This window comes from Lepus europaeus, chromosome 18, assembly GCF_033115175.1.
Source record: "Lepus europaeus isolate LE1 chromosome 18, mLepTim1.pri, whole genome shotgun sequence".
Classification (NCBI taxonomy): Eukaryota; Metazoa; Chordata; class Mammalia; order Lagomorpha; family Leporidae; genus Lepus; species Lepus europaeus.
This window is the reverse complement of record NC_084844.1, coordinates 59941981-59960037: the sequence shown is the minus strand read 5'-3', so window position 1 is coordinate 59960037 and position 18057 is coordinate 59941981. Positions and strand designations below refer to the sequence as shown.

Here is an 18057-nt window from a genome sequence, read left to right as displayed (position 1 = left end):
TCCCATGTGGGTGCAGGGGCCCAAGGACTTGGGTTATCTTCCACTGCCTTCCCAGGCCACAGCAGGGAGCTGGGTTGCAAAAGGAGCAGCTGGGACTAGAACCAGCACCGACATGGGATGCCGGCGGCACCACAGGTGGAGGATTAACCTACTGGGCCACAGGTAGGGGAGGGGGCATTATCTTCATTTACAAATGAGTAAATGGAAGCTGAAAGAGGTTAAATAACTCACTCTGCATCACACAACAAAGACCAGCATCCAGACTGTTTTACCATTACATTTTGGCAACAGATTTCACAATGAAAAATATTCCCACTTTTTTTACAGAATAATTCTACTTTTAGAAATTCACCCTACAGCATACTCCTAAGAGAGGGTAAAGATCTAAATATACAGACATTCATAAAAATATTGTTTGTGGAGTGTTTGGCATGGCAATTAAGACACTGCCGGGGATATCTGCATCCCATTATCAGAGTGCCAGGGTTCAGGTACTAGCCCCACTTCTAATTCTAGCTTCCTGCTCATGTTCACCCTGGGAGGCAGCTGCTTGGAGTTCTAGGTTACTGGCTTGGCCTGGCCCAGACTCAACTGTTTGGCATTTGAGGAGTGAACCAGTGGATTGAGGACCTGAATTCTCTCTCCATTTTGTGCCTTTAAAATAAAATGAAAATAAATATTGCTTGTAACAGGGGAAACCTGAAACAGTCTTAATGCATCCACAGGGGATCCATTAAATGATAATGTCATAGAATATGCCCAAGAACTCTCAACTCCAAGGCTCCCCAGACCAAGCTCATGAGGACTGAGGAGAAGATAAACATGTCAGAGGACATGGCCCACTGTTTGTAACATGAGACTAGGCTCATGAAACAACTCAGGAAGTGCGTGAGGCAGCTCGTGCTCAATGTCCAAGCACACTGCAGAGGCAACGTCGAGTTAACGGTTCCAGGCAGAGTCATCAACACAGGCTAGAAAGACGGAGTATTCCTGCAAGGGCCTACGGCTGCTTACAACCTTAAAACCATGGAGTAAGAATCAGAAGGGGTCCTTCTGAGGTTTTCTGGTCCAATTTCTCTTACCCACTGAGGAGGAAATGAGGGACTGGAAAAGGAAAGCCATTTGCAGAAGTTGCACACATTGCCTAAAAATGGACCCAGCTAGTTTTGCTGGTTTTAGTGCCCGAGGGACAGGCATCACAGACATCCTGACAAATCAGAGAGAAGGCCTGGCAAGCTCAAGATCCAAAATATAGCAAAACACATCTGCCTATCTCCAAAATGAAAAGCACATGGTAATAAAATCTGAATATGTAACTCAAACGAGAAGTCTGAATTTTAAACATCTGCTTTCCAAAATGGTTTCTAAAGAACATAATCTTATTGTCAAACATTTGATCACCACCATGATAATGGAGAATCACAAAAATAACCACCCTGTGTTTTTTTTAAACACCTTTAGCTTGCTCCTTGCTATTTTAGTTTGACTGAGCCAGAAGATATATATAGATAAAAGTATCACCCTTTCACAGAAAAGAGGATAGAGTCTGCAAAAGCGAACAGGGCTTTGGTATGAATCAGCACAATGAAAAGTTACACCACACTGTGATAATGTCAGCTCTCACAGTAAAACGTTGTCTGGAAAGTTGGAAAGCAATGGGTGATGATGAATCTAAACCAAAGTAAAGCCCTCAAAAGTACTGAGAGTTCCATGTCATCTGAACATACTTTTTTCTGATTCCTAGTTTTTGGTTAATGTAAGTGAGAGAGGAGTAGTTTCATGTCTGCACGAAGAACATGAGCAGAAATTCTGTCACATTAAGTCCTCAGGAATCAACTCAAGTAACAAAGTAAAAGTGCTGAAGGAACTGAGAATGTCTCATTTGAAGAAAAGACAGAAGGGAGACTAGGTGACTGTCTTCAATTTTCTGAAAGCTATTTGTGTAGTTTCTGGGCAAGATGAGAACTAGTGGTGAATCCACAGAAAAGGGAAATCTGAATTTCCTAATTTCTGAATCAGCTATCTGCCCTCCAGGGAAAACTGGTGGACTGATCACACTCATTCAGTTCACTCCTTCTTTCACTGCACCACATTTTTTCTCTGTAAACACAAACTCACATGAGTGGACAAAAGGTTGGAAGTGGCAACAACATTTTGGAAGCTGGAAGTAAATGGACAAGTGTTAAATCATACAGCAGACCCCAAATACTCAATCCCAACACTGAAGTAAAGGCAGCTGAGAAGTAACCTGGTTTACACTGTCAAAAATTGGTGGCAACATACCTCTGGTGAACTGATGAGGGTGCATGCAAACATGAAGACCTGTCAAAAGCCCAAGGCAGAAGCAGGCAGATCTGACAGTGATGGTTCTGAAGCTCTCATTAGCCACATTATGTGATTGCTTCTGCCCAAAATTCAACCTCAGCAGAAAAATCTGACATCTACTCTCTGAATAGAATAAAACAAAGTGTCTCTGGCCTAAAATATGCTAGCTATGTCTGAGGATAAGGAAGCTGTACTGAAAATGGGATGGAGGGGATTAAGGAGGGATTGGCTATCATATATCATATGTATAATAATACAGAGCCCCTCTAGCTTTGACCTTTCTTGGCTAATAAGAAACGGGCAGCTTGGCAAGCATCTTCTAGGTAGGAATCTGGTCTCTGGAGAACATACCAGTCCAAGAACTTAATTCTGACACCAGATTCCTCAAGGAAAGGCCTGGCTAGTTTGTTTAACTTTATGAGATACTGTCAAACTGTTTTGGAAAGTGGCTCTATCATTTTGCATCCCAAGCAGTAAAATATCGCATGTTAAGCTACTCCACAATCTTGTCAACACATGGTACTGTAAGTTTTATTAATTTTAGCCATTCTTCTATGTTTACGTGAAATTTCAGAATCACTTTAATTTGCATTTCTCTAATGACTATCAATGTACATAAGGATTTGCCATTCATGTCTTCTCAGATGTAGTCTTTCCACAGCTTTTGGTCATTAAAAAAATCAGATGGTCAGTCTTCCTTAATTTAAGAGTTCTTCATATATTCTGGATGATTTCTATCGTTTAAAACTGAAATTTGTTTTATGGCTGAGAATACCACACATCTTTGTAAATCCTTCATGTGAACACCAAAAGAATGTGTATTCAGGGGCTAGCGCTGTGGCTCACTTGGTTAATCCTCCGCCTGCGGCACTGGCATCCCATATGGGTGCCGGGTTCTAGTCCTGGTTGCTCCTCTTCCAGTCCAGCTCCCTGCTGTGGCCTGGGAAGGCAGTGGAGGATGGCCCAAGTGCTTGGGCCCCTATACCCACATGGGAGACCTGGAGGAGGCAGCTGGCTCCTGGCTTTGGATCGGTGTAGCTCTGGCCATAGCAGCCATTTGGGGGGTGAACCAATGAAGGAAGATCTTTCTCTCTCTCTCCCTAACCCTATCTGTCAAAAAAAAAAAAAAGAATGTGCATTCTGCTGTTGCTGGGTGCACTCTTATGTGATTCAGGTCTGACTGGTTGACAGGGTCTACTGATTCTTCAAGAGCAATGCCCTTTCTATTACCGAGAGCAGACTGCTGGAATCTGCTGGAATCTGTTATTACAGATTTTTTTTTTCCTCTCTGTGCAGTTCTATCCATTTCTGCTTCATGTACTTTGAGCATTTTTAAGAAAATATCTATTTATTTGAAAGGCAGAGACAGAGACAGACAGACATCAGTTTGCTGAGTCACTCCCCCCAAATGGCCATACAGTCAGGGCTGGGCTGAGTTAGCCCAAAGCCAGGAGCCAGGAACTCCATCCAGGTCTCCCACAGGCTGCCTTCTCAGGTGCATTAACAGGAAGCTAAATCAGAAGCAGAGTAGCTAGGACTCGAACCAGCACTGCAACCCTCTGCACCGCAATGCTGTCCCTTGAACTTCTTAATAATTGCATACATAATTAGGATTCTTCATCTTTTCTAGAAGCTGCACCTAGTAATCCTCCTTCTTCTGAATTTTAACTCTGATTTGCATTAATGGCCACTCTAGCTTAGTTCTGACAGTGTCTGCATGCTTATCTTTTTCATTCTTTTGCCTTTTTACTTTTTCTGCTTTATTTTCCAATCCTACAATCTAGTTTTTAACTAGACTACTTAGACCATTTACATCTAATATAATTATTAATATCATTCGGTTTAAATCTACTTTGCTACTTGTCCCACTGGTTCTTTCTTCTTTCATTTCTTTAAAGACTTATTTATTTGAAATTTAGAGCAACAGAGAACAAAAGATCTTCTATCCACTGGTTTACTCCCCTAATGTCCCCAACAGCTGAGGTTGGGTCAGGCTAAAGCCAGGAGCCAGGAACTCAGTCTGTGTCACCCACATGGGGGCAGGAACCAAACTGCTTGTGCTGTGTCACCTGCTTTCTCCCAGGGTGTGCACTAACACATAGCTGGAGTTGGGAGACAGAACTCAAACCCAGGCACTCCATTATGAAGTACAGGTATCTCAAGTGGTATCTAATTGCTTTACCACATGCCTGTCCCTCTTGGTTGAAGCGCTTTACTCTGGGGCTAACTCAGCCCCAGTAGCAAGGCATAACCTTTGTGTGGACACTACCCAGAGTTCTGTGTATAACATTCTGACCAGGAGGAACCAGAACTACTCAGAGTTCTTTCTTCATAATTTCTGGTGGTTCTTTCCCTGAAGATGTGCAATTTCAATCCATAGATCCGTATTCAGCCAACAGCCTCTCTAAATTTCTGCAACTCCCTTTTGTCCCCTGTTCTGTAATTTCTAGACACATCAGGGTCTCTGGATTTTTATTTCTGACTCCTCAAATTCAACAAGACTACTGGACTCTGCCCTCTCTCTGCCCTTTGTAGGTTGCTTCTGGTGGTGAAACAAGATTACTTCAATGTTACTCTTCAGCCCTACACGCCCGTTGTCTAAAATCTGGAAACAGTTTGCTCACTTAGTTTATCAATTTTCTACTTGTTTATAATGAAAAGGCAATTCCCACAGCAATCCAGAGGTGCACACAGAAGTCCCCTATGTCCTTCTTAATCTTTATATACCTGGAATATAATTTACATAAGCTAGGTCAGAACACAAGTCATCCTTACCTTTGTAGATTTCTCTAATGGTTGATCATACTGTGCCTGCTGCATGACGTCACTGACTATCATTTTAGCAATCTTCCAAGCTAGCTCTTCTTGGGCCTAAAGGAAGTAATTCAAACTGTTGATAATGGTTACTCATTAGAAGAATCAAGATGCAAATAATCAGTGCTCTAAACACAACTGTATATGCATATCATTTCTATTTATCTGGATAAGAAGTACATTCCCATGTATGAAAAAAATCTGGAATATGCTCTGGCTATGATACAGGAGTATGCACACGCCACTCATTGGCTTCCAGGATCAATCAACGGGCATCAAGAACCATGACCACTTTCATGTTAGATGGTCAAAATAAGACTCCTTTTTCTGCTGCCATCTCTCATGTATTAAACTATTCAAAAAGCAAGCCTCCACTCTTAAACAGTCAAAATGAGAGTGCAGAAATACAGAAGCTTTTTGCATTGACTACTGATGCCTGCTGGTCGATGAAAACTTGAATGCATGGATATCCTTCAGTGGCCATGGTCTCTGGGCTGCAGATCACTTCTACCATCAGGCAATTGTGAAATGCGAAGAAGCCCTCCTTACCCTTTCTTGTTACTTCCTGGATAAGGGAACACAGGTGGGCCATGTTGCTAAAGTATGGGAACTAAAGAAAGAGAAAACCTCAAACTCTTCTTGGACACAAGTGGTACTCACAAACAGGAATCTTCACAATAAAAGTTGCATTTACCTCATCAGTATTTCCTTGCACCCACTTCTTCATGGCTTGTGAGAACATGGATCCTAACAAACAAAGCCAAAACTGAATGTAGATTTCATGCACAATTCGGATTTCATGCATAAGTTTACATTGAAAAATACTTTTATTTTAAAAGCTGCTCCCTACTATACATGGATATTCTTTCTTTAAGGAATATTATCATCAATAAAAACACCAGTTATATTGCTTTCGTAAAAATATTTAACTTGCAAATACCATGGTTTGAAATACATTTTAAAAGTTGTTCAGAATTCTGGATTTTTCTTCTCCTTTCCTCACTTAGTGAAATCAACTATTATCTGTTGTTAAATTTACAGCAAACATGAAAAACAAAACAAAACCATAGGGATCAGTGCTATTAGTGTAGCAGATAAAGCGGCTGCCTGTAGTGCTGACATCCCATATGGGTGCCGGTTCTAGTCCTGGCTGCTCCTCTTCCAATCCAGCTCTGTGCTATGGCCTGGGAAAACAGCAGAAGATGACCCAAGTCCTTGGGCCCCTGCACCTGTATGGGAGACCCAGAGGAAGCTCCTGGCTTCAGATCAGCGCAGCTGTGGCTGTTGGAACCATCTGGGGAGTAAACTAGCAGATGGAAGATCTTTCTCTCTGCCTCTGCCTCTCTGTAACTCTGCCTTTAAAATAAATAATCTTAAAAACAAATTAAAAAAAACCCATAACCAAGATATTGCTCTTGGGTAAAAACTAGCAATAGATGAGGAGACACTGGTCCAGTTCTTGTATTTCCAAACTTCCCAGACCAGCTCCTCATAGTACAGACTGTGCTGCTGTATGCTGGCTGTCTTGTCTGCATAAACGAGGTGAGTGAGAGCAGAGTTTCGGACGGCCAGGCTCTAGCCAAGCTACAGCGCACCTCAATTTCTAGGACACACAGACCTGTATCTGCACACAGACGCTGAGGGATTATCAAGGAAGTAGCCTAGCCTCTATTTCTATACATGAAACATACAGTTTAAACTTTTATTCAATGGTTTAAACATTAACTTCCCAACTGTACCTTAAACTACGTGCGTTACTGTCAGATTATTTCTTCAGGCAAAGTTCTAATTCAGTAAATGGGATACACAGCCTTTATGAAAAACATCAAACCTGAATCCTTTTCTCTCAACAATTTTAATTAATTTAAGTGTGAGCACTAGCTTAGTCAAAGTTTACAGCCAGGCAGAAGCACCAGGGCCACAGCACTGAGAGCTGTGTCGGAGGTCTACCCCGCTGCTGGTCGGTCTCATCAGCAGCACCGCGCTGCTGGCGCTCCTGCCTCTCCCCCTCTCCCCCTCTCTCCGCACCTCTGACTGCCCTCTGCATTCGCTCCTGTAACAGGGCACTTCTTGAGAGTTCTACTACTCTTCTCTTCTCTGCTAGGGCTTCAATTTTCTTCAATATACAAATAACCCAGAAACTCCCTTTGGGCATCAAATTCATACTTTCAAATCGTCCAAAGGCATGTTAAATTTAACAAGTTCCAAACTGAGCTCACCGCTTATTCTTTTTTCTATATCCTCTGTTTCAGTTAAGACCATAATTTTCACCTGGGTTAAAAAAAAAAACAAAAAACAAACAAAAAAAAAAAAACAAAAAAACGCTTCTGTCCTTATTTACTCATTCACATATGAATCTGTCACCCAGTTTCCCTTGGACTACAATCTCTTGAATTCAATCTTGGAAATCTCTTAAGTCAGACTTTCCTTCTAATTTTTGCTACCACTAACTTCAAAACCTCTTCTTCATTACTACTAACCCTGTTGTCTAATAGTCTCCCTCTGTCTCTTCTCAACTCTGCTTAGAAACCGCTGATGACGGCCGGCGCTGTGGCTTAACAGGCTAATCCTCCGCCTTGTGGCGCCGGCACACCGGGTTCTAGTCCTGGTTGGGGTGCTGGATTCTATCCCGGTTGCCCCTCTTCCAGGCCAGCTCTCTGCTATGGCCTGGGAAGGCAGTGGAGGATGGCCCAAGTGCTTGGGCCCTGCACCCGCATGGGAGACCAGGAGAAGCACCTGGCTCCTGGCTTCGGATCAGCGAGATGCGCTGGCCGCAGCAGCCATTGGAGGGTGAACCAACGGCAAAAAGGAAGACCTTTCTCTCTGTCTCTCTCTCACTATCCACTCTGCCTGTCAAAAAAAAAAAAAAAAAAAAAGACACCGCTGATGACTACACGTGGAACCCATGCTCCTCAACACCACAGTCCAGGGTTTTCCTGACACAAGGACTGCTTTCTCCCTCATCACTCCAACTAGACACCAGGGGAATTCCACTCAGGGACACAGGCTCACAACATTCTTCATAACTCCTTCTTGCCACACTCTCCTCTAGATGCTTTTAATGTCACTTTGTAAGTTACCTTGATTACATAAAACTTCTAAGATACACCCTTCTAAAAACTCAGTCTTGGGGCTGGCACTGTGGCATAGCAGGTAAAGCTGTCACCTGCAGTGCTGGCATCCCATATGAGTGCTGTGGCGCAGTGGGTTAACGCCCTGGCCTGAAGCGCTGGCATCCCATATAGGCACCAGTTTGAGCCCTGGCTGCTCCACTTCCCATCCAGCTCTCTGCTATGGCCTGGGAAAGCAGTAGAAGATGGCCCAAGTCCTTGGGCCCCTACACCCATGTGGGAGACTTGGAAGAAGTTCCCGGCTCCTGATGGGCCCAGCTCTGGCTTTTGTGGCCAATTGGGGAGTGAACAGTGGATGGAAGACACCTCTCTCTCTCTCTGCCTCTCTTTCTCTATGTAACTCTGACTTTCAAATAAATAATAAATAATTTTTAAAAAAAAGAAGAAAAACGCCGGCGCCGCGGCTCAATAGGCTAATCCTCCGCCTAGCGGCGCCGGCACACCGGGTTCTAGTCCCAGTCGGGGCACCGGATTCTGTCCCGGTTGCCCCTCTTCCAGGCCAGCTCGCTGCTGTGGCCAGGGAGTGCAGTGGAGGATGGCCCAAGTACTTGGGTCCTGCACCCCATGGGAGACCAGGAGAAGCACCTGGCTCCTGCCTTCGGATCGGCGCGGTGCGCCGGCCGCAGTGCGCCAGCCGCGGCGGCCATTGGAGGGTGAACCAACAGCAAAGGAAGACCTTTCTCTCTGTCTCTCTCACTGTCCACTCTGCCTGTCAGAAAAAAAAAAAAAAAAAAGAAGAAGAAAAACTTTGTCTTTTCCTTTGTGCCCTATTACTAAGTTTCCAAAACCCAAATTAAAACCATTGAGATGGAAACTCTTTCCAACTGTCCTCAGCAAGGATGAACAGAAATGTAGAGAAAGGGGACCTGAGGCTTAGAACTGTTGTCAAGATAATACTCTGAAACAAATAATACTCTGTATCTGCTATTAATCTGCTGTGTGACTCCTAACAAGCCACAATCTTCCTACTATGCAATTTCACCACTTGTAAAATGAGGAGCTTGTCTTCAGAGAGGTATCGTCTAAGAATTACATGAGGGGCCAGCGCCTTGGCTCACTTGGCTAATCCTCCACCTGCGGCGCCAGCATCCCACAGCGGCACCAGGTTCTAGTCCCTCCTCTTCCATTCCAGTTCCCTGCTGTGGTCCGGGAGGGCAGCAGAGAATGGCCCAAGTGCTTGGGCCCTACACCCACATGGGAAACCAGGAAGAAGCACCTGGCTCCTGGCTTCGGATCGGCGCACCGCCGGAGATGGTGGCCATTTGGGGAGTGAATCAACGGAAGGAAGACCTTTCTCTCTGCCTCTCTGTCACTGTCTATAACTCTGTCAAATAAAAAAATTAAAAAATTTAAAAAAAAAAGAATTACATGAGGTGGAAAATGCTAAGAAATACCAATTAGGGTCTGAGAAGGGTAAAGGGACTCTGTATGTAGATAAGAAAACTTATTATCTATATCAGTATGCAAAGGGCAACCAAGTTTTAAAATGACCTTTTTCTTAAATAATAGATACGGCCCATAATCTCAGCACCCAAATACTCACGAATGAAATTTTAAAAAATTAATTAGTTCAATCTACAAATATTTAATGAGTGCCTACCATATGCCAGGCATAATCTTACAAAGAATATAATACCAAATAAGACAGAAAAAACCTGTGCCCCCTCATAGAGGTAATAGTTTAGTCATCAAATATACCAAAGACAAGTCCACACAACTAGCAGGCTAACTGCAGACAATGAGGAAGACACAGAAGTGGCACTTTGTGGTACAGGTGATTTCAGACCATGTGGGCTAGGAAGGCCTCCGTGAAGAGGTTAACACTGAGATGAGAAGGAGCCAGTCATCATGTACAAGCCAGGGCAGAGGGCTGAAAGGGAAAAAACCTCAAAGAAAGAATAAAGGATAGTTCAATTAGAGCTTAGTTCACAAAAGGGAGCATGCTTCAGGGTAAGGTTCACTTGTAGAGGCCAGCAGGAACAATTGCAGATCACAGCAGAGAGGCTAGATTTTATTTCAAGTGCAACAGGAAGCCATGCCGTGGTGGGGTGGTGGGGATAATTAAGTAGTAAAGTCTGCATAAGGTAAGAAAATTCAAAAATTGGAAAAGGGTATAACAAAAAAATATAAATTACTCTTACACAATCACTGTTAAGTATTTTGTGTATCCATTCAGGGAATATTTTAACATACAAGTATACACCCATTAACAGACAGACTTAAAAACACCACATACAACATTACCTATGACATGCTCTATCCAAAAATGTATAGCTTGAATTATCAAGACTCCAGATATAAATTCTAGTTTAGAAGAAATGGGGGCAAGGGGAGAGAAGAATAAGCTAAATAACACAACCAGGAAAATCCAGGTTGAACATTCTGTAAGATAACTAGCCCAGTGTGCTTAATAGATCAGGGTTAGGAAGAAGGAACAAGGCTAGAGTGAAACATTCCCTCTATACCCTCTAGTTTACAACCCTGACATCTAGCAGGCTGTTCAAGACACAGAAATCTTTCCAAAGTGTTCCGAGTGAATGAATGCAACCTCTTGGCTCCATCATTACCAAAAAATAGTTGACTTAAGGGATACCTGGACAATTAAAGACCATACCAGGATAAATGTATGTGTTTAAGCAAACTGCAGAAATTCCTACTCACTACTTTATGTAGTGTGCCTCAAATTAATAATGTAAGTAGCTTGATGGGTGAGCTTCCTGGCAGAGAAAATAACCCTGTGACCTCTTCCTTGAAATGTAACCCAAGTGTGACTGCTATTCCCCCACCAGCCTAGCCCTCGCTCACCGCCATGCCTTACTCAGACTATGACCTAGACTACAGGCCAGAAGGTTCTGTTTCCCTGCTTCTCAAACACCACTCTGTACTTTCCAAAAGCTGCTACAGCAATCTCTTTAAAACATCACATCACTTCCCTATTCCAGCTTCCACTATGTCCTCAACCCTTTCAAGTCCTTGCTGTAGGCTCTGCAAACGCTCCCAGCTCTCCCACCTTCTCCCTCTCATCCTGTTGGTCACTTCACTGCAGCCATGCTGCCCATGCCCAGTCACCTGCTCTGGTTGCTGGTTTCTAATCTTTGCCCTCTGCCAAAAACACTCTTCCAGATACTACCAGGACTTAGTTCCCTGTTGTGCTCAGGTCTTTCCTCAATATGCTGCCTCCTCAGTGAGGTTTTCCTGACAACCATCTCTAAAGAGTAGCCCCCATCACCTTCCTAGTGTCTTATCCTGCCTTTTATGTTTATACAGAAATGTAAAAGCACGGGTAACATGCAGTAATTTATTTCTTTAACTATCTACTCTCTCTTCCACTACAATGTAAGTTCTAGGATAACAGGAAATTTGTTTTCTTCCTGGTGCCTGGAACAAGGGATACATTTAGTAGGCACTCCATTATTTTTTAGAATGAGTAATATGAAGAGACAATGAATAGAATGCACAGAGATTCAGTAGCTTGGGGAAAAGTTTGTTTTTAAATCCTTACTCATAACACACTTTAATTAATATGAAACAAACAAGAACAAGCTGCATATACTCAACATCTATATACAAGAAGCAGCAGTACTTCTTTATGAGCTGTCAGAGGTATACGACCAACTTTAAAAAAAAACCAAACAGCTCAGAGATTTCCTGTTAATACTGGAGATTTTGGGGCTGGCACTTTGGTACAGTATGCTAAGCCTCTGCCTGTGGCACCAGTATCCCTTATGGGTGCCAGTTTCTGTCCTGGATGTTCCTCTTCTGATCCAGCTCTCTGCTATGGCCTGGGAAAGCAGTGGAAGATGGCCCAAGTCCTTGGGCCCCTGCACCCACGTGGGAGACCCAGAAGAAGCTCCTGGCTTCAGCCATTGTGGCCATTTAGGGAGTGAATCAGCGGATGCAAGACCTTTCTCTCTGCTTCTGCACCTTTCAAATAAATCTTTTTTTTTTTTTTAAAGAAGATGGCTCAAGAACTTGGGCCCCCTGCCACCCATATGGGAAACTCAGATGGAGTTCTTGGCTCCTGGCTTTGGCCTGGCTTAACTCTAGCTATTGAGGTCATCTGGGGAGTGAACAACAAATGAAGATCTTTCTATCATTCTTTCAAATAAATAAAATAAATCTTAAAAGGAAAAAAAGCTACCCAATGACATTAATTTGTCCATTCTGGCCAACATCTCACTGGGATCATCTAACACTTCCCCTGTTCCAAGGCCACCACTGATTGCTTCCCAGAGTTCATCTTCCACCCAACCCAAGACACAGAACTACTAAACTCTAAGTTTCCTGGTAACAGAATTCCTATCTTCTTCCTCTTAAGGACTTACTTAATTGATTTTAATGGCACAGTTAGAGAAAGAGAGAGGGAGAGACGTAGAGAGATCTTTCATCTGCTGGTTCACTACCCAAACTGCTGCAACAGCCAGGGCTGGGCCACACAGAAGCCAGGAGCTTCATCCAGGTCTCCCGTGTGGGCAGGAGCCCAAACACTTGGGCCATCTTCTGCTGCTTTCCCAGGCGATTAGCAGGGAGCTAGATCAGAAGTGGAGCAGGCAGGACTCAAACCAGTGCCTATACAGGATGCCAGCATCACATGGGTCAGCTTTACCAGCTACGACACTATGACAGCTTCAATTCCTTTCTTCTAACCTGCCCAGTGAAAACCAGTACAGACAGAGGAACAGTAACTCAAAAACTATTTCCAGAATGAACTTTCCTGATCCAGTCTTTACAACATTCTACCCAAATGAGACTTTTTTGTCAAAATAGGAAGTATACCAATTATCTGAATAAATAAGGTCAACTATGTAATAGACACACTTCAGTCTAAGTTGTCTCCATAATTGTTGCATGTTTTGGTTTACTCTGTTAGTCACTGAAACAAAGTGGTACAATTCATTACCCAACTATTGCTGCTTTAAAAACATAAAAAAGACAAACCTAAAGATAGTATTTTAATGGATCTGTCTTTATCTCCCCAAACTTCCTAAGTAAACCAACGGTTTGTAAGCTGAAATCAGTCACAAAGAACACACCTGTCTAAAAAGGATTTCTGCATCCAATGTCTAGTCTTCTCCAAGACCCTTTTCTGCCGATTAAACAAAGTAAGAATCTGAACTCCAACAAAGTAATACTTTCCACATGCATTTCAAAACATCTTTCCGAGATTTTGAGGAAATTTAGTATAATAAAGGGTCTCAAAATAAATTTCAAGTTGACCCTGAGCTTGTATATTTCGCCATTAAATAAAAAGGCAACAGTATTTTTCATATTGATGTGCCTCTGTAATGGTGAGGCAGGCTTAGTAACTTGATTCGGAGGAACAGATTTTAGAGAGACATGATAACACATCCTATACTTACTTGTGCCTACAAAGGGGAAGGTTGCTGATTTTATCACAAATTTAAACCTTACACAGTCCTTCACTTAAAGTCAATAAGTAATGTCAGTAAAGGCTTAATATGGAGTGTGAAAACATCACAAACCTTTTGATTTCTTCACATCAGGTTCAGGCTCAGATTCTCGGATGAACTGTCCCAAGTCACTAACTCTTCCAAATGTCATCTTCCTAACATGAAGAGAAGAATATAATTTCTAGCAACTAGTTTTAAAGTTAGAAGAAAAGTATCAATTTGAAGTATGTCATCTAACCTAAAAAACCAGAAACACATTTACTTATTTGAAACAACTTTGTTCCACAGAAAGAAAAATAATCTTTGACTCAATTCCATCCAAAATCCCAATAAGGTTTATGAAACATGATACATTAATAAGTAATTCACAATTCTGAAACTCTCAGAAGAGAAATGGCAAAACAATAGCCAAGATAATCGTGTAAAATAAGAAACAAAAAAATAAGTCGTGTAAAAGAAACAAAAAAATAAGTCTTACTCTAACATGGTTAAAATATATTACAAAGTTCCAGGGATATAAAGTAGTAAAAAGGCAAAGATTGCAGTGAAAGGTCTTATTTATTTATTTATTTTTAATTTATTTATTTGAAAGTCAGAGCTGCACAGAAAGAGAAGGAGAGGCAGAGAGAGAGGTCTTCCATCTGCTGGTTCACTCGCCAAATGGCCGCAACGACCTGAGCTGATTCGAAGCCAGGAGCCAGGAGCTTCTTCCCGGTCTCCCACGTGGGTGCAGGGGCCCAAGGACTTGGGCCATCTTCTACTGCTTTCCCGGGCCATAGCAGAGAGCTGGATTGGAAATAGAGCAGCTGGGGTATGAACCAGAGCCCATAGGGGATGTCGGCACTGCAGGTGGCTGCTTTACCCCATGCCATAGTGCCAGCTCCTGAAAGGTCTTACTTTTAAGATATTACCAACCAATGATAAGATATCCAAAACCACAGAATTCTAACAAGTCACTAATTAAATCACCCAACCAAAAAAAATGAAAAGATGAAAGTCATAGAAGAAAAAACCTAAATAATCAACAAACTTAGCAAAAGGAGCTCAACCTCATTAGCAACAATGAAAGATTGAAAAAGCTTTTTTAAGATATTATTTAGTTTTGACAAAGATGTAGAGAAAATCAGTATCCATATTAATGGCTTAGAAAGTATAAAATGATATAGATACTTTATAAAATGAACTGTTAAGATCTAACAATATTTAAAATTATTTCTTGGTACAAGGAAGTGTATTTAAAAACAAGTCAAAGGGGCTGGCACTGTGGTGTAGCAGGTATGGATGCTGGTTAGAGTCCTAGCTGCTCCACTTCTGATGAAAGCAAACGAAGATGGCCCAGTGTGTGGGCCCCTGCACTCATGTTGGAGACCTAGAAGAAGCTCTTGGCTCCTGGCTTCAGGTAGGCCCACCTCTGGCTGTTGCAGCCATTTGGGGGAACCAATCAGCAGATGGAAGTCCTCTCTCTCCCTCTTTTTCTAACACTCTGCCTTTCAAATAAATACATCTTTGGAAAAAAAAAAAAGCCCTTTGGAATAGTGTGCCTATTAGTGAAAGACTGCAAAGAACTGAAACATTCATCAACATAAAAATGCACAAAAGAGGCAGAACACTGTGGAATACTTTGCTAGATACAAGGTATAATAACATATAGTATCTTGTATATATTTTATTTATGTTACCTATATTGTAACTACAGCATAGTTAAAATTAGGTACAAAATAGTATAGAAAAATCTCTAAAATTTGTGAATGAAAATACAAGACACAGAAAAGAGTGTAATACTAACTACATAAAAATAAGCAAACGCAGGCCATGCTGTGGTGCAGCAGTTAAGCTACCATTTGTGGTGATGCCAGAACCTATCAGAGCTTCAGTTCAAGTCCCAGCTATTCCACTTCTGATTCAACTCCCTGCTAGTGTGCCTGGACAGGCAGCGGGAGAGGACCCAAGTACCTGTAACTTCGACATCCACTTGTGATGAAGCTCCTGGCTTTTGTATGGCCCAGACCTGGCCGTTGGGACCATCTAGGTGGTGAGCCAGTGGACAGATTTCACTGTCTCTCCCTCTTTGTCTGTACATCTGCCTTTCAAATAAGTGATCTTTGTTAACAAGAGAAGCAATTCATTTTCGCTTGTTTACTTTTCAGTGCTTTAAAATTCCTGAAGTTATAGCATCACATGGATACTGTGTTCAATGGCCTTCCCAGGAAGGCTGCTTTGGAATTTGGCATGAACCACACTACTGTTTCCATGAGCACAAGTTACTTTTCCCATATTACTCTGGTTTTGTTAGGTTTGATGCCAGGTCATTGTGTTGTTCTTTGTACACATATGTGTGTCTTGCCTAAGCAGAATTCAGTTTCATCTGGAGCATAAACACCTTCAATTTTAAGCAGTGCTGCTGTGTGCTCCCTCTGGTTCTACAGTCCTCACTTACAGCCAGCAAGAATGGCCTTGTATCACAGACACAGCAGGCCTCTACAGGCTCCAAGATGGCGGGAGGAGGACATAAATCTTTTTTTAGAGGACAGCATCTCATCATAGTGCCTGGGTTTGATTTCTGGCTCTGGCTCCTGATTCCAGCTTCTTGCTAATGCAGACCCAAAGAGGCAGCGGTGACGGTTCAAGTAACTGGGTCTTTGTCATCCACACTGGAGACGTGGATTGAGCTTTTGGCTCTCTGCTTGGGCCCAGACTTTGCTGTTGTGGGCATTTAGGGAGTGAAACAGCAGATAGGAGCTGCCTGTCTACCTCAAAACAAAAACAAAAAACGAAACAAAAATCAAAACCAAACACACACACACGGGGCGGGGGGTGGAGAGGGAGGGTAAACAAAAACACACCATAACAACCATCGCTCTATGTAGGATGGGGAAGAAACAAGCACTGATGTGCAATCAAAGGCGACACTGGAGGTAGGTGTTTGGCGCAGAGGTCACACCACTGCTTAGAATGTCCACATCTCCTATCAGAGTGTCTGGATTTGACTCTAGGTGCTGCTCTCCATTCCAGCTTCCTGCTAATATACACTCTAGGAAGCAGCAGTGATGTCTCAAGTGCTTGGGCCCCTGTCATCAAAATGCGAGAACCCAGTTGAGTTTCTGGCACCTGGTTTCAGCCTGGCCCACTGCTTGCTGTTGAGGGCAACTGGGGAGTGATCCAGCGAATGGGATGGAAGATACAAATAAATACAAAATTTTTTAAAGGGGAACATTAACTTATCCATACATATTTTAACAAGAATAACATATTTGTAATTAAAGAAATAAAACAAGTTTTGTGAAATTATACATTATTTTATTTCAGGCAAAGTGGATCTTATTTTTAAAGAAGATTTCCAAAAGAATCCTTATTTCTTTTATGGGTGCCAATATCTCAACTAACACAAATTTATTTGCCTTGAGAAAGACTTCAAGAAAATCCTAAAGATGTGGAACTAAAACAAAAAAATTGGAAACCATACTTAAAGAAGTATCTTTATTTCTCTTTTCTGACTCATATTTTTTTTAAAAATTTGTTTACATAAGCAGAAAACCTAGAGAAGTAAATATCTTTGATAGCCTTTCTTATGTAAGGTTTTGAATAAATGAATCATTCCTTAGGAATAAATATTATCTTTTGGAATAAATAATTTGTTTGGGCTACTGTTCACATTTTAAGAGTATGAGGAAGATTAAAGATTAATCCAGAGCTGACAAACTGAAGTGTACCTGCCAGAGACAATGAAGCTAAACTTCCCTTTATTTTCTTCAAAATACTTTCCAGACTTCTTAATCTCTCAATTACTCACAGGTACTTTCTGAAGAATGCAATTGAGCACACTGAAATCCCTTTTTCATGGTACTGCTAGGACTGGGGTAGGGAATAGAATGGTGCCAAGAACTCCTGGGCTGGCGCCGTGGCTCACTTGGTTAATCCTCTGCCTGCAGTGCCAGCATCCCATATGGGCGCCGGGTTCTAGTCCTGGTTGCTCCTCTTGCAGTCCAGATCTCTGCTGTGGCTTGGGAGGGCAGCGGAGGATGGCCCAAGTGCTTGGGCCCCTGTACCCGCATGGGACACCAGGAGGAAGCACCTGGCTCCTGGCTTCGGATCCGCGTAGTTCCGGCCGTAGCGGCCATTTGGGGGGTGAACCAACAGAACGAAGACCTTTCTCTCTCTGTCTCTGTCTCTCACTGTCTAACTCAGTCAAATATTAAAAAAAAAAAAAAAAAAAAAAAAAAAACCCCTCTTCACACAGGTTTCATGTTAATCAACTCACTTTTGGGGAAAGGAGGTGGTTTTGTGCTTTGATCTGTGGTAAATTTCTAAGTGGCATATCCTATGTATCACTGTCTTTTTGTTATAGGATAAAAGGAACAACCTAGTTAATTCTTAAA

The 18057-nt window shown here is 42.3% G+C and overlaps 1 protein-coding gene across 2 annotated transcripts in view; it reads right to left on the bottom strand.

Moving 5' to 3' along the window:
- The window catches only part of AKAP10 (A-kinase anchoring protein 10), an 85974-nt gene that overhangs the window by 7079 nt on the left and 60838 nt on the right, over positions 1-18057 (bottom strand). For both annotated transcript variants that reach the window (XM_062215400.1, XM_062215398.1), the window contains 3 exons: positions 13754-13836; positions 5834-5886; positions 5101-5196 (listed from right to left, as the gene is read on the bottom strand). In XM_062215400.1, coding sequence (XP_062071384.1) covers positions 5101-5196; positions 5834-5886; positions 13754-13836 — 232 coding nt within the window. The remainder of the gene's footprint in view (positions 1-5100; positions 5197-5833; positions 5887-13753; positions 13837-18057) is intronic.